The sequence below is a fragment of the Lissotriton helveticus genome, chromosome 11, assembly GCF_964261635.1.
Source record: "Lissotriton helveticus chromosome 11, aLisHel1.1, whole genome shotgun sequence".
In the NCBI taxonomy this organism is placed as follows: domain Eukaryota; kingdom Metazoa; phylum Chordata; class Amphibia; order Caudata; family Salamandridae; genus Lissotriton; species Lissotriton helveticus.
Window position 1 is genome coordinate 130,963,250 of NC_136072.1, and position 15,996 is coordinate 130,979,245.

The window sequence follows — 15,996 nt, forward strand, 5'->3', positions numbered from 1 at the left end:
GGCATCAACCACTTTTTGGAGACCGCTCGGGGTGCGTGAAAGTAAGAGCGTGTCGTCCGCAAACATTAGGACAGGGACGTGGGAGCCTGCTATGATTGGAGCATCGCTTGGGGATTTCATTAAATGGGCAACAATTCCGTTTATGTAGATTGAAAATAGTGTTGGTGCTAGGACGCACCCTTGCCTTACTCCTCGTTCTACTGGAAAAGAATCTGTGACTTCTCCTTGCTTGCCCCATCTGATTTTAGCAAAATTATGATCATGGAGGCGAACTAGGAGGGTGAGGAGTTCTTGGCTTAGACCTACATCGGCCAGGGTCTGCCACAGTTTTTCTCTAGGGACTAAATCGAAGGCTGCTTTTCAGTCCACAAAGACAGCATACAACAAGCCCTTTTTAAGTGTGACATTTCTCCAATAGATGGTTATAAAGTAGAGAACTTGGTCAACACTACTAGTCAGTGGCCGGAACCCTGCCTGGTAAGGGGACAATATGTTCTTTTCGTCGATCCATTGCTGCAGCTTATTCTGGACTAAGCGCCCCATCAGTTTTTGCGCTGTGTCTATAAGACTGATGGGTCTATAATTTTGGGCTAATGTTTTATCTCCTTTTTTGAATATGGGGATTATTTCTGCTCCCTTCCATGAATGGGGCACTTCCCCTCCCATCGCCACAGCATTTGCCAACATTTTAAAGTAAGAACACCAGGCAATCCGGTCCGATAGAAATACATCGGCCGGGATGCCATCCATGCCTGGCGCTTTCCCCCCGCTATACAATCCAACGCTTTGCTCACATCCTTCTCGTCAAATATTTGGCTTTTGAAAAAGGTGGATGGGGGGGGTTGATCAGAAATGTGGGCAGGGTTACAGGCATACTGTGGTTTAAAAAACTCTATCCATTTATTTGTGGCAACGTTATTTTGTGGCTGGGCAGCTATTCCTCCCCTCTCCCATTTTACTATAGCCCAGAAACGCTTAGAATCCCTTGCTGCACAGGCCTCCTTCAAGTCCAGCCAACCTTCTTCATCCCAGCGTTTCCTGGCCTGTTTTTGGGTTTGTCTGTATACATCTCTCGCCCTCCTAATTGCTATTGCATTGCCTGTTTTCAGTTCCAGGCTTAGGTTGTGTCGTGCCACCCTGCAAGTCTTGTCATACCAACCTTGCCTTGGGGGAATTTTTTCCACTTTACAGGGATCTGCTCTTTTGGTGAAAAAACTTTGTATTTTAGAGAAGAGGTTATCATGGGCCTCCATCACGTAGTCTTGGAAGTTGGGCTTCCCTTGATGAGACTTGATGATATTTACTTCATCGACTACCAGTTTTTTAAGTACCTCTAATTTTGCTGTGTCCTCTATCAGCATTCTCCATTCGAGATGGCGTAGGTTATTCGAACATGCTACATGCTGCGTCACCATTCCAATGTTATTGGTTTGCACTATAGACTCGTAGTGGGAATAGAATGTCAATCGCAGGGGGTTGTGATCGCTTTCTAGTCTATCTTCTACAACCATATCTAGCATTTTACTCCAGATCCTTACGTCTAGAAGTATGTAATCAATTCTGCTAGTTGATCGACCATTGTCAAACGTATTATTTCCTTTTTGGTCGGAAGGAGAGCGCCCATTTGCCGCCCTCAAGCCTCTAGCTAGACAGAGACTTTTTAGCTGGATTGCCACACTACTCCATTTTTTAATGGCTGGCAACTCCAGCTGCGGTATTCCCCACTTGTCCTCCTCTTCCTCAGACAAGATCCTGTCCTCTTCACCCAGGGGCTCAAAGGTGGCGTTGAAATCACCGCCCACTATTATTTGGCTTTGTGGTGATAACATTTCAATATTCTGCTCTAAGATTGTTACAGTATTTGAGAAATTGCCACTAGCCACTCCCCTGGCGTAGACATTAAACAGGGTAAGCTCTTGACCATTATCCCATCTAACGATGAGCGCCATAATATCATTAGATGGTATGGATAATTGTTTTATGGTACAATTCAAGGACTGGCTTATCCAAATTAACAAACCTCCAGAGGGACGTCCCAGAAGATTTCTAGTTGCTGGGATATGGAAATTTAGATACCCCTCTCTAAAGGTTGGAACAAGTGACCATGTTTCTTGCAGCATGATGATATCATGTTGGTCAATGAATTCAACCCATTCCAATGTGGTTATCTTACTTGCTATGCCTGCAATATTCCAAGATACAAGGGATAGTAAGGTAGATTCTTGTTGGGGCACTAACTGGCCATTTTCAAATTTGCTTGCAATTGCTTGACTTTCTGTTATTACTATTTTTCCCTTCTTTGATGTAACCTTGGTCTCTGTCACCTCTGCAATACAAGCAATACCCTCTGTAACTATTTTTGGCTCTTCAAGAGCAGGGTTTTCGCATACCATATGGGGTGGTTTCTGTTTATCCATAATTTGATTCGCCAAGTTGGTGCATATCATATTTCCTCTGCTTACATACTTCTGCAACATCGGCCTATCACAGCTTGTGAGTCAATCACATTCATTTAAATCGGATAAAGCCGAGTAGCAGTTTTCCAAATTTAGCCCCCAATCACAACTTTGTCCACCCCTAGCCCTTCTAGTTCCAACTACTGACCACTTAGTCCTTAGGATACTTGGCTTTGCCACTAAGCCTCTTCTGCTATAAAAGAAATCCAACGTTAGTGGGATTATTTCTGCCATTCTACGTTGTGGTGGAAAAATATTAAGCAGAATGTCTGGTAATACATCTGGGCCCTTGAGGTTTAATACCACACAATCCCCCGCAAATTTCTTTGGTTTAGTCCCTATCCACTTTACTCTTCTTGCTGTTAGGAGATCTTCGGACAGCTTTTCTTTACCCCATGGAGATATTTGCATGTTATTACCTAACCACTGCAAAGATTTATTTAGAAGGGAGTCCGGAGTCTCAATCTGGTCTTTTTCCAGCAGTGGGACATTAGCAAGTACTAAAACCAGGGGAGAGGCTTCCACTATCAATTCTACAGGGTTTAATTCTAAAAGGGGATTAGGTGTTAAAACATTCCCTTGGGTTGTCAGAGGTACTACAACTGTGGGGTTACTAAGATCATTTCTAACACTGGTTACACCTGTCTGAGTTGGAACGGGTATTGCTTTTAAATTATCAGTCATAATCACCTGTTTTTCATCTATCTTATTCATGATTAAGTTTGGAATTTCACCCATGTTATCATTTGTGATTTTTAAGAGGGTCTCCAGTTTGTGAACTTTATCGGACAAATGGTCTATTTTGGATATGAGCGGCTTGATTATACGTGATATCTTGGTTTCTAACATACCCATAAACTTGTTTGATAACAACTCTTCCAAGTCTATTGTGCTGCTCCCTTCCTCCCTTATTTCATCAGTAACATTTTTGTGTTTAATTTTGGGGGGGGGTTGCAGGTTTTTTGCTACTGGACCGTAGCCCTAGTCTTTTGGGGGGGACCTTAGTGGACCTTTTAGTCACTCTTGGGGCAGGGACTGGCGTTGGCGAAGAGATGCTCTCTTCAACTATCTCTAAGTCATTGCAGGGCATATGTAGCTCCTCCCCCGTTAGTAGGTCGACATTTATATCTGGATATAAGACATTTATAGAAGCATTTAATACTGAGCAATCATTATTTTCAGCATTTTGAGTATCTATTATATTCATTGCTTCAAGATCCAGATCAATTAGATCTAAAGCTTCTCTTTGGGAACAAGGAGAAGAGTCATTAAGCCCCAAGGAGGACCTCCGTTCACTATTTATTTTTGCCACCCTGTGTACTAAATAATTGTCCATAGTATTGGCAGGAGTGTTGGGTGTTTTCTGTTTCGACATATTTCAACACGATTGTAAGTGCTACGGGCAAAATGTTACCCGTACGTCTGTAGACAGTCGATAGCAGTAGAGAACAGAGGCAGGTGACTCACGGTACTGATGATATTAGAGTCCTGGTCCAGTCTAGTCGTGGCCAGTCTTGGACTGTCTTAGACTGTCCGCCCTTTGTCCGGGCTTCGTCCGGGCGTCCCGCGACGCGGAGGACGGCGGCAATTTCAAGCGCCTCCGGGCGCGGTGACCCCAGAGATGTTTTTCCGGGTCGCTGGGCAGTCTGGGCAATGTAGTTTCCCTCCGCTCGGCGGCCGCGAGGTGGACTCGAGCGGCGGCGGGAGGGAAACCAACGGAGTCCGAGGTGAAGTTCTGGCAGCTCAGCACCCCCAGGCAAGTTGAAGCAAGTTGTGGCAAGACACCCGCTCCACCGAGGACGGCGGCAATTTCAAGCGCCTCCGGGCGCGGTGACCCCAGAGATGTTTTTCCGGGTCGCTGGGCAGTCTGGGCAATGTAGTTTCCCTCCGCTCGGCGGCCGCGAGGTGGACTCGAGCGGCGGCGGGAGGGAAACCAACGGAGTCCGAGGTGAAGTTCTGGCAGCTCAGCACCCCCAGGCAAGTTGAAGCAAGTTGTGGCAAGACACCCGCTCCACCGAGGACGGCGGCAATTTCAAGCGCCTCCGGGTGCGGTGACCCCAGAGATGTTTTTCCGGGTCGCTGGGCAGTCTGGGCAATGTAGTTTCCCTCCGCTCGGCGGCCGCGAGGTGGACTCGAGCGGCGGCGGGAGGGAAACCAACGGAGTCCGAGGTGAAGTTCTGGCAGCTCAGCACCCCCAGGCAAGTTGAAGCAAGTTGTGGCAAGACACCCGCTCCACCGAGGACGGCGGCAATTTCAAGCGCCTCCGGGCGCGGTGACCCCAGAGATGTTTTTCCGGGTCGCTGGGCAGTCTGGGCAATGTAGTTTCCCTCCGCTCGGCGGCCGCGAGGTGGACTCGAGCGGCGGTGGGAGGGAAACCAACGGAGTCCGAGGTGAAGTTCTGGCAGCTCAGCACCCCCAGGCAAGTTGAAGCAAGTTGTGGTTTCTTTTGTTTTTCACCTAAAATACCTTCAATCAATAACAGCTGGATCCTTTTTAAAATAAATGTGTGTTTGAAAAGATCACAAAACTATATATGCAATTCATTTCAAATCATATTGTAACAATATTTTGGAGATTAAAAAATGACCCCTTGGTGCCATCGTTCGGTTTTAACCCCTTCGCTGCGGCGGCTATTCCGCCGCAGCGCTAAGGGGGCGGGGCTGCGGCGTGGCGGTCCCGTGCTCATGATGTAACCGCTCCGTCACAGCACGCGGGTGAGCTGTGATTGTGACGGAACGGTTCCGTCATGGCCCCGCCCGCTCAATAGAACACGCCGCGCAGGCGCGAAATCAGTGCCGCGCAGGTGCGGCGGCGGGGCCGTGACGGAACTGTTCCGTCACCAGCACAGCCCACCCGAGGCTCATGACGGAACGGTTCCGTCACGAGCATGGGAGGGGTTAAACTGGAATAGAAAATATAAACATTGCTTTAAGAAACATAATTATTTTGTGACTGAGCAGTATGAAATATATGCCTCTTATTTATCAATGTTAATTTATATTTGTTAGTTTGTATGAGATCGGGCCATATGGGTTCTAAACGTGGGTAATTATCATTGGTGCCAAATGTATACAACTTTCTCTAGCACTGGTAGTTAGACATTATGAAAAACAGTAAAAGAAAATAAAAAAAAAATCAGACATTCATAACCCAGACAATAAAATACTAGCGTTCGATCCCACAAATTAATTGCAATTCATGGACAATTAGCCACTGAAAAATAAAGTAGCTCAATGCTGTCCTCAACTTACTTGCATAGAGCAAGAAATCTAGTACAATCATTTTTATTCTGCTCTGGAGAGAATTTCAGACTTCTAGGAGTACTCTTACTGCCAAAAAGATACTCACAGACGTTACGCTAGAAGAAACATCGGTATGACAATATCATGTACATTTGCATATATTTTAATTTCTCTACTTGAATGTCTCTGAAGAAACCCTTACCTATATATCACACTAAAATATGGGTTTGTTGCCTTACAGTTCACGCCCAGGATTGCCACTTACTCCTACCTTCCTCACAAGGTTTTCACCTGCGGTTTCAAGACGGAAACTATCAACTAAAATGTTTGTGAATACCCACAACTGACAAATGTGCAGGTGCTCCCTCCACTTTAAATCACCCCGATTTCTGTAATACTCCACATCCCTGTTCTTTTCAGCAGCCCCAAACGATGATCGGATATCTGCTGAATGGTGAATTTGCATTCTAAGTAAGTGAAATTTTAAAATCATGAAATGTAAGTTTGATGCACAATATTCTTTTCCAGCAGCTGACAAAAAATGGCTTGTAAGTTTCTTTTGAGAAGGTACTTTTTCAGTGGAAAAAGGTATCCAAACAACTACAGTAACCAGTTCTGAAAGAAGATAAATAAATGCTGAATGAAAACAAAGCTGCAAAGTATTTCACAAAGTTACATACCTGAGAAATATTGTTTTTAAGCAATTGGAAAAGTTATGATATAACAATTTGTGATACTTCTGCTGTATAATTGACCTACACATCGACCTGTCGCTGTTCTGTCATTAACTACTGTAATAAAAGGAAACTTTTTACTTGGTAAACAACTGATAAATACTTTATTTGTTTCAGTAAAACTGCATGCATGTAGATCTACATTTAGATCCTGTTCATACTTTTTTCTCCCAAGATCAACTTCGTTTTCACAGAAACAATGGGAACTTTACAATGTTATTTGTGAGTCCCTCACCGAACATATTTTATTTTGCGTATAGATAACAAGTAATTAAGTAAAGGCCACGCACAATATATATATATATATATATATGATGCATTTGCACTAACATCCAGTCTACTAAAAGAGAACATAGTACAAGCTTTACTATTTGACATTCACATTTGATTTAGCATTACAATAAAAGTTATGGACTTTTCCAATGGCATTTTAATAAATATCCCTGCTATACAAACTAAGCCATTTCAAAGATTCCACCACAACACGTTTAACAATTATTAATCCATATATTTTCAATAAAAAAATAACATTTATTTTAATGACTTCACGCGCAGTCCAAACAAATTGGCTGCTAATATCCGATTTAAATATACCTTGATTACAGTAGATATACTCGTCAGGATGTTTTTATTTGGTAGAAAAGTACACAATGGCATGTGTGTTCTGTAAAAGGGTACCTTTTTAAAAATATCTCTTGAAAATGGGCCAGCAATTGAACTTTGTAACAGTACTTTAACACTGTGCCCAAGACAACAAAGGTATAAAAGATTGGCAGAGTACTGCAAGCACTCGTGTAACATTGTGCTTCAATATACTCTGTGCAAACTGTGCTTAATCTGGTTATGGTCATCACATTATGTACAGATCACAAATGCAATTTTACATGGGAGATACTGTCCTCCATCAGGTGCGCCTGTACTGGTACCAATAAGACATCTGTCAAAAAATCATCTTGTTCATTCTCCCCGTGGTCTCCAGAATTGGTGTCATCTACTTCACCTACGTTTCTTAATTAGCACCAGAACCATCATAACCACTATATTAAGAAAGCTTGGGTAAAATGTTTTGATTTACTTTGCATAGTTACAGTTATGAACCCAGTGGAAGACAATTCTGAACTATTTGGTGAACATCAGGGAACTGTCAGAGGCAAGAATTCAATTTCCAAATTATTTTCACAACACAAAAATGTGTAATAATAAACTGGTATGTTTTGTAGATGAAAAGCTGGTTTAGCTGGCATTGTCCTCTCTGAAACCAAGCAATAAAATCATATGCAGTGAACCAGCAAGGGTCAAAAAGCTCTACAACAAAAGGCAAGTCTGACAAATATGGATTCCCAGTTGATGATACTTAAACTCCTTGACGGAATGCTATGGAAGTGTACATGCACATAGCCCAACAGAGGAACTTACAACTACATAAATTGTGTTTTCAGTGCATTCAAGAAGCAGAAGTCCCATTGTCAGTACCAAATGCAAACAGGTTACTTTGCGATTGTAGTCTCTGCTGTTCATGCATATTTGAAAATTTGTCAATCATCCAGCTACAAAAGGGAAAAAGCAGGAGAAAACCATTTTCCAAGCAGTGCATGTAGGTCAGGCGTTCTCAACATTTCACAGGAGAACAATCTCGGTGTGAGTAGCCATGGTTCAGTTTATGAGAGCAACAGTACTTTCATGCTGGCCTCCACATATGCTTGAAAAGAACTCCAAAGCAAGCCGGACATGGATGGGAATGAAGACATAAGATGTGTATACAACCATGGCGATGGCCGTCAACAACACAGTGTTGAAAATGTTTTGTTCCCACGGCTCCAAGACATAGCTGCATGTAATCAGTAGGTACTGGTAGTAAAGCCAGGACAGGTATTCCTTCATGTGCTTCACATCCATTTTGTGCAAGAGGGAAGATCCTAAATGCCAAAACAAAAACATTACAATTAAAATTGGCTTCTATGACATACCCAGTACAAGTGACTAAAATAGATAAATGGTAATTGACATTAACTACCAATTAATTTTAAAATCACTTTTCTCCATAAAAAACATACTATCACAAAAGCAGCAAACATTCCTGGCTAGATGAAGAATGCGCTACTGAATTTGCAAAAGAGCTTGAATGAAATGTTGACATCAAAGCAATAAGATAGGAATCAAAAGCAAGAGGGAGTTCAACATCTGGACACTGCTTTGAAGTCTTTCCAGCCAGGAATCTGTGGTGCTTTCCATAAATGCGCAAACAGGAACTGGTACCATTATAATATTACACATTCCTAAAGCTGGACTGAATAGGTACCAGGGTTCACAGCTTTACAGAGCTTTAACTGCAATGTCTGAGTACAACTGGGGTAATATGCTTATAATGGAAGCAGCCTCAGTTTTAATTATAGAAATTTCTCTACCATCTGGAGCCCCTTTAACAATCCAAGGGTAGCACTTTCCAATATATGCTGTACCGAGCAAAGGAATTAAACAGATAACATTGAAATAAAGGTGCAAGTCTGAAAGATTCAAAAAATGGTTCCACCACATGTACAACCAACTACAACAATAAACAGGTTCAATCCAATAACCATATGAACCAGAGTAATTTTAGTACATCAATAATTGGTTCACTCAGGAAATTCTTAGCAAAGTAGGTAAGCCAATATTTATTTTAATGAATTTAAATGCACAAATCAAGATCAAAAATCAAGTACAGTGATGAAATTAAAGAAAACGTTTACCACGCAATAAAAAAACAATGAAATTCAGGGGCAATCAAACATGTAATTCAAAATAATAGGCTTCCTTAAAAAGCAATAAATGTAGATATCAAATAGTAGATTATGGATATTTAATTATAACAGAAAATATTCCAACAGATAGTGCAGTCCATATTAAATATTTAATTTATAGTGAAAACCATTATGAAGCAACAACCACAATCCTTGCCAGGGTGAAACACAAAAGTCACTAAATTAACCTGTGCTTAACCCTCCGCTAGCTTGGCACAAAAGCAGTAAGGCTTAACGTAAACAGTGGTAAGTATTTATACTGTACACAAACAACAATTAAGTGTAAATGCAACATTAAAAAAATCCCTCACAAATTTAGAAAAATAGAGTACAATGTAATAAATAATTTGAGGCCAAAGCAAAAATAAATATTCCATCAGTAGAACCGGAGTTATGAATTTTAAGAAGCTTTCAGTAAAACCTAGGTCCCAAAAGGACAAAGCACCAACCACTGGTACCTGTTGTGCAATACTGGGGAAAAGTTAAAGCTGACCATGATGGCCCATTGGCTAATGGTCTGCTAATAGTTGGCGAGTACCCGAGTTGACGGTGCAAGGGCGGATGGACGGAGCGAAGTCTCGCCCATCTGCAGCAAAAATGAATGCATTCACTAGGGAAGAAACTTCTGGATTCAAATCAATCTCTGGCCTTTCAGAAAGAAATATTTGTATATAGGACCCTGTTGACAATGTACATATCGTTCACTTTGTCACTATTTTCACTATGCACAATTGTCACTCAAAACTTTTTGCATATATTGAATTTCACGGTCTTTTTTGTAATAACTATATTGCTCATAATGAAATGAACCAATTCAGATAAACGCTTGAGTACAGAACTAATTAATTGAGTACTGTTATGTGTGTCAGAGAGCATACCTCATATTACATTTACTGTACCCAGAATTAATGTTAGTTCTACCCGACAGAACCAATTTCTCTTAATCGTCTAACTACCCAGGTTCTGAGGGACACAGGGTCACCCCGTTTTTTTGAACTATAACTTTAGACAAAGCTACAGCCCGAACTGCTGAACGGAACTGCACCAAATTTGGCAAAAAAGTAGGTCTTGGTTCAGAAAGAGCCTTTTTGTTAAATGGTGTAAATCCGTTCAGTAGTTTCAGAGAAATTGGAAAAAGAAAAGTTTTGATATCTGAGCACCGAGGAGGGTTTGCGAACCCTCCCGGGCACGAGCTTCACTCCTATTGGCTGTCAACACTCCAAACCAGGAAGTGTTGGCAGCTATCTTGTGACTCGGTAACCGAGTCACAAGAAAGCAGTGAAAAAGACATTAAAAAAACAAGAAAAGGGGGCGGGGTAGAAACACCCTGACCCCTAGGCCTGCTCAGCATTTTTTATATATTTTTTTAAATCGGCCAAATTCGGCCAAGACAAAAAAAAAGAAAAAAAAAAGAAAAAAAAAAGAAGTGCGGAATGAGTCCACGGGTGTGCCAGGTTCCGGGGGAATGCCACAATTATATCACAGTGGCCCGCAGGGGCTACCCCAGCCCCGGGGACCCCCATCTCCTCTGGGCTATGCAAATTATATGCTAGAGGGCACACGGCCCTCCGCAGCTCCGGGGACTGCCACCTCCCCAGGGCTGGTTTATTAATCTGTGGGGGGGCCTCCTAGTCCCCCCCAAGCCCCGGGGATCACCACCCCCGGGACTTTACTTAAATAGGCGCGAGGGCAGTGACATCACTGATTACATCATCCATGTGACAATCTGATGCACCTCCTTACACCCTAATAAAACCACTCTAAAATACAGACTACCAATATCGAAAGCATAGACAGACCAATAGCAGTTAGTACATACCCGCTCGGTGATTCCTAGGTCTACACACACACACATCCACTCATTCACCCATACAGTAACTCATACATGCAGTTACTCATCAATACAGCACTGTTATATACACTCATACACCTATACATACACTCGCACACCGCCACTCATCCATAGACTTACTCACACACCTACTCAGTCATGCAGAGAATCAATCCCACCCATTTACTAACCTATACAGTTATACACAGACCACCTCACTTATTTATACAAATACTAACACATAATTACTCTCTTATACAATCACTGATACAAGCACACACTCATCCATACAGCCACTCTCACAATCACTCTCATGTATAGTCATTTATATACTCTAACACTCTCATATACTGCCTTACACATATGTAGTTACTAACACATATACCACTGAGACATCCATTTACTCCCCAACACACCCATACTCACACTCACCCAACCTTACAGCCCTTCACAGATGCACTCTTGAACCCATAAACCCAGTGAATCACCCACTCACACATCTATGCACAGAGTCACCCATCCCCCACCCACACACAAAGACACTCAGGCACCCATACAGCTACTCAGACAACCAATCAATAACCCATATAGACAGTCATGTAGCTACTCACCAACCCATGCAGCTGCTTATACACCAACTGACAGACTGCTACAGACGTTTACAGTTTACTCACTAACCCATGCATTCAGTAAGATACCCTTAATCAGTCACTATACAATCAGTCCCGCACCTAATAAAGTATGTATATATATATATATATATATATATATATATATATATATATATATATATATATATATATATATATATATATATATATATACACACACACACACACACACACACACACACACACACACACACACACACACACGTTTGTATTAAATATAAAATATTACAAGAATTGTACCATTTTCTGTTTGGGGATTAACACACCTAACCCCTTTCATAAACCCCTTGCCTCCCCTTAGCAATCTGCCTGTAATCCCTAAAATCCTCTTACTATCCCTTCCAAGTACCTTTCTGAACCCTAAAACTGTTTTCCACATACTCCTAGCCATCCCTGAATCCTTAAAACACCGTACCAATCCTTGAACCCTAAAACCCACTTACTTATCCTAGAACCTCAATCCCTTACTATCCCTTACCCTTTTCCGTGCATGAAAGTTAAAAAAAAAACCTGCTACCCTTTATCCATGCCCATCCCTGAACCCTATATGCTAGGTACCTAAAATGGTCTGCATGCTACTTACCTGTGTGATAAAGACGGTGAGGTAAAGGTGCTGAATGATAAGGGATACACACTCTAGCTGTAGCATGCACAAAATAATATCATGTACTAAGATTAAGATTACAGAACACAAATCCTTCAAGTGTTTAGTTGCAAGATGTACAGCAGTTGACGAAAGCCATCTACTGAATATCAGATTACAACTAATTTCTGAACAGGATCCTTCAGCAGGCATTTCAACTAGAAAAACTGGCTCAGAAAAAATAACTGAATGAGGGAAGTCACCGGGTGGCCACCAATAAAAATGAAATGCCAGGTGGTCAGGGGAGAATATAGAAGCCTTGAGCTTCAACAAACTGATCAAGGCCTACATTTACATGGCGGAGGCACTCTGAACTTAATCTTCACACATAATAAAAGTCCAAGGGATGCATGGACTAAAAATCGATTTTAAAAAGTGGTTGAAATCTGATCGCAGAGACCGAGAGGACGAGTACATCCCGTAGATGATAGGGCAGAGTCCAGATGAGGACTGAGTGATGGGTGCATACATTAATACATGGACCAGCCATGTCTTTGGTGTAGGTTCCCCCGTTTTTTCCTTTAGTCGTTTGGGGATGGGAGGGCGGAATGGGGCGGGGTTAGTTTTCCCCGTTTTATGCTCCTATTATGTGTTTTGTAAATAGATATGTTTCTGCAGTCCAATTAACACTGCCAGCCTCCGGGTTGTAGGCACTAAAGCTGTGTACCTAGGATTTTTTATGCAAAAATACGCTGGCGGCCAATGTGGTTGTAGGCATATAGCTGTGTACTGCCGCAGGCTTGCTTTCCTTTTTTTCTCAAACTCGAATAAAAAAAAAGAAATTGTTCCATAAAAAGTGGTTCAATATGGAGTATTTTTTTTCATCAATTCGGATTTTGTAAACCAACGTATATGCAAGTAAGTCCTTTCACAAAATATTAAATTGAGGGGTTGGGAGGTAGGGCACAGAACAACCTACCTAATGAATATTCATTCGGCATGTAGATATTTGCTAACCCATGCAAAAAGATGCAGACTGTTTTCTTTAAAAGAAACTGGACTGCATTTCAAACTCCCTCTGCTATAAAGCTCTAAAACTTTTCTGAGATTCACAAAAGGGAAGGGGCCAAAGGGGACACCTCCATCTTTGTAAATCAGATATCACCCCCTTTGAAGTGGAAATATCGCATCAATTTTTCGCAACTGCAATTGGGACCACAAACCATTGAAAAATGTCTCTCTGACTCATAAATAGGTAGGCAGCGATCCATTCACACTATTTATTTTATTTAATCCATTTGTATGGCGCAACAGCTACCCAGAGGGTTTCCCGGCGCCTTGGAAGTTAATCAGTACCGAGTGGAATGAAACAGGGTCTTAATCTTGGTCGAATAGCCATGTCTTGATATTTTTACGAAAGGTCCTGAAGTTAGGTTCCAGTCGTAATCCTAGTGGAATAGAGTTCCATAGAGTTGGTGCCAGATGTCCGAAGGAGCGTCCGCCCATTCGTGCTCGTTTAACTCTCGGAATCACGAATTTCGTGAAGTGGGTTGATCTGAGATTACGGGTAGGGATGTATCTTTGGACTCGTTTACATAGATACGCTGGTGCTTCTCCAGTGTTTATCTTAAACATATAGCATAATGCTTTGAACTTGGTTCTGTTGGCTATTTTGAGCCAATGGAGTTTGCGAAGATGTTCAGAGACATGCGCCCTCCTTGGTAGATTCAATAGTATCCTTGCTGTCGAATTTTGGACGACCTGTAGACGTCGTAAGATTTCTTTGTTGGAGCCAAGGAGGAGAATGTTACCATAATCCATCCTTGACCCAATCAGGGCCTGCACTACCGTTCTTTGTGCGCCTACAGGAAGTTGCCATAGGATGTTTCTTAGCCATTTTAAGATGGCGAAGCAGACTGATGCTGTTTTAGCTACATGATCCCGCATAGTCAATTTATTGTCAAGCAGTATTCCTAGGTTCCTAGCTGAGGGAACTGCTATTGGTGGGGGACCCATTTCTGTTGGCCAGTGTGTTTGTCCGCAAAGCTCTTTGTGCTCTCCAAAGATTAATAGTTCCGTTTTGTCACCATTTAGTTTTAACTTCTTGGAGTGCATCCACTTAGCTATATTCTGAAGCCCTAAACGTAGGGAGGAGGTGTTGCCATTGTCGGTAGTTGATAAGGAAAATACTAATTGAGTATCATCTGCATATGAAAAAATGGTGAGGCCAAATTTCTCTGCGATACTCGCTAGTGGGGTGATGTAAATATTGAATAGGAGTGGGCTAAGGATAGACCCCTGTGGAACTCCATGTAGGGAGGGCAAGGTTTTGGAGGTGTTGTTTTTGGAAAATACCTGATAAGATCGTTCTGTTAAGAAATTCTCAAGCAGGTCCAAAGCTAGTCCTCTGACCCCAATTCCCTCTAAGGTTTCAAGTAGCATCTTGTGGGATATGGTGTCAAAGGCGGCACTCAAATCTAAAAGAATGAGTGCCACCGTCCCACCCGTGTCAAGCTGTTGACAAATCGTTTCTGTTACTCCTAATAAAGTGGATTCTGTTGAGTGCCCTGCTCTGAAGCCAGATTGTGAGGGATGAAGAAGATTGTTGGAGTTAATGAATTCTGCTAGTTGTCGGTTAATATGTTTTTTCCAAAATTTTTGAAAATATCGGGAGTAGTGAAACCGGTCTGTAATTGGAGAAGATTTCCGGGTCACTGTTGTTTTTTTTCAAAAGTGGTACTACCATGGCATGCTTCCATTCGGTTGGTATTACAGCTTCTCTTATTGATGCGTTCAATACGTTTCTGATGATATTAAGAGTGTCCGGGTCGAGTTGTTTCAAGATTACCGCAGGCATTGGGTCTTTAGGGGATCCTGATTTAATACTGTTGAGAGTTTCTAAAAACGTGGGTTGGTCTAGAGGCTGCCAGGTTGTTAGGGTTCTCTCCTGGATCGCAGTCGGCTCCTCAAGCTCATTTTGTTTAGGATTTATCAGAGAGGGTACGATGTTGGTATCTTCTGCACCAAGAGCAGAGTAGATTTTGGCTATTTTTTCATTGAAATACATCGCCAGGCCATCGCATTGAGTTGAGGACAGCGTTGGGGGTTCTGGGTGCGTAGAGGCTCCCGCTACGTCTTTTAACACTTTGAATAGTGTTCTAGAGTCATTTTGTGCCACTAGAATGGTGATTTTAATATACTCTCCTTTAGTTATTTTACATGATAAATGGTATGCATTTAACGCCTTTTTGTAGGTCTTTTTGAGTCAGTATCGTAGTCCTTCCTCCATTTCCTTTCCAACGTCTTGCATTTGCTCTTTTCTGTTTTTAGTTCTTCTGAGAACCAGGGAACTGAGGGTCTGTACGTGTTATTATTTTTTTTCTTTTTTTGCGGATTAGTTGTCTCACCCGCTTTTGTCAGCCAATTGGTAATTTTATGTTGGTCCCCAATGCTGAGATTATCTAGATTTATGTCTGGTCTAGAATTATTTAGCTGTGTATTCAATTTTTCTATATTCAGATTTTTCCAGTTCCTAAAGTGACTGTTTTCAGATTTACGTAAAACTGTGTTATCGGGTAATCTGATTTCAAATTCCGTAAGGTAATGGTCAGACCATACTAAAGGGAGTGCCGGTTTACATGCAAGGTTTTCAAAGTTAGCCAAAATAGGGTCTTGTTGGGGGCTGCTAAATGGGTAGGG

At 42.0% G+C, this 15,996-nt stretch overlaps 1 protein-coding gene across 3 annotated transcripts in view; it reads right to left on the reverse strand.

Annotated features, from left to right (window-relative positions):
• Positions 1-6,519: 6,519 nt before the first annotated feature.
• SPTSSB (serine palmitoyltransferase small subunit B) overlaps positions 6,520-15,996 on the reverse strand; it is an 82,932-nt gene continuing 73,455 nt past the window's right edge. For all 3 annotated transcript variants that reach the window (XM_078665605.1, XM_078665604.1, XM_078665603.1), the window contains one exon: positions 6,520-8,348. In XM_078665605.1, the coding sequence (XP_078521731.1) occupies positions 8,086-8,328 (243 nt within the window). In that variant the 5' untranslated portion in view covers positions 8,329-8,348 and the 3' untranslated portion in view covers positions 6,520-8,085. The remainder of the gene's footprint in view (positions 8,349-15,996) is intronic.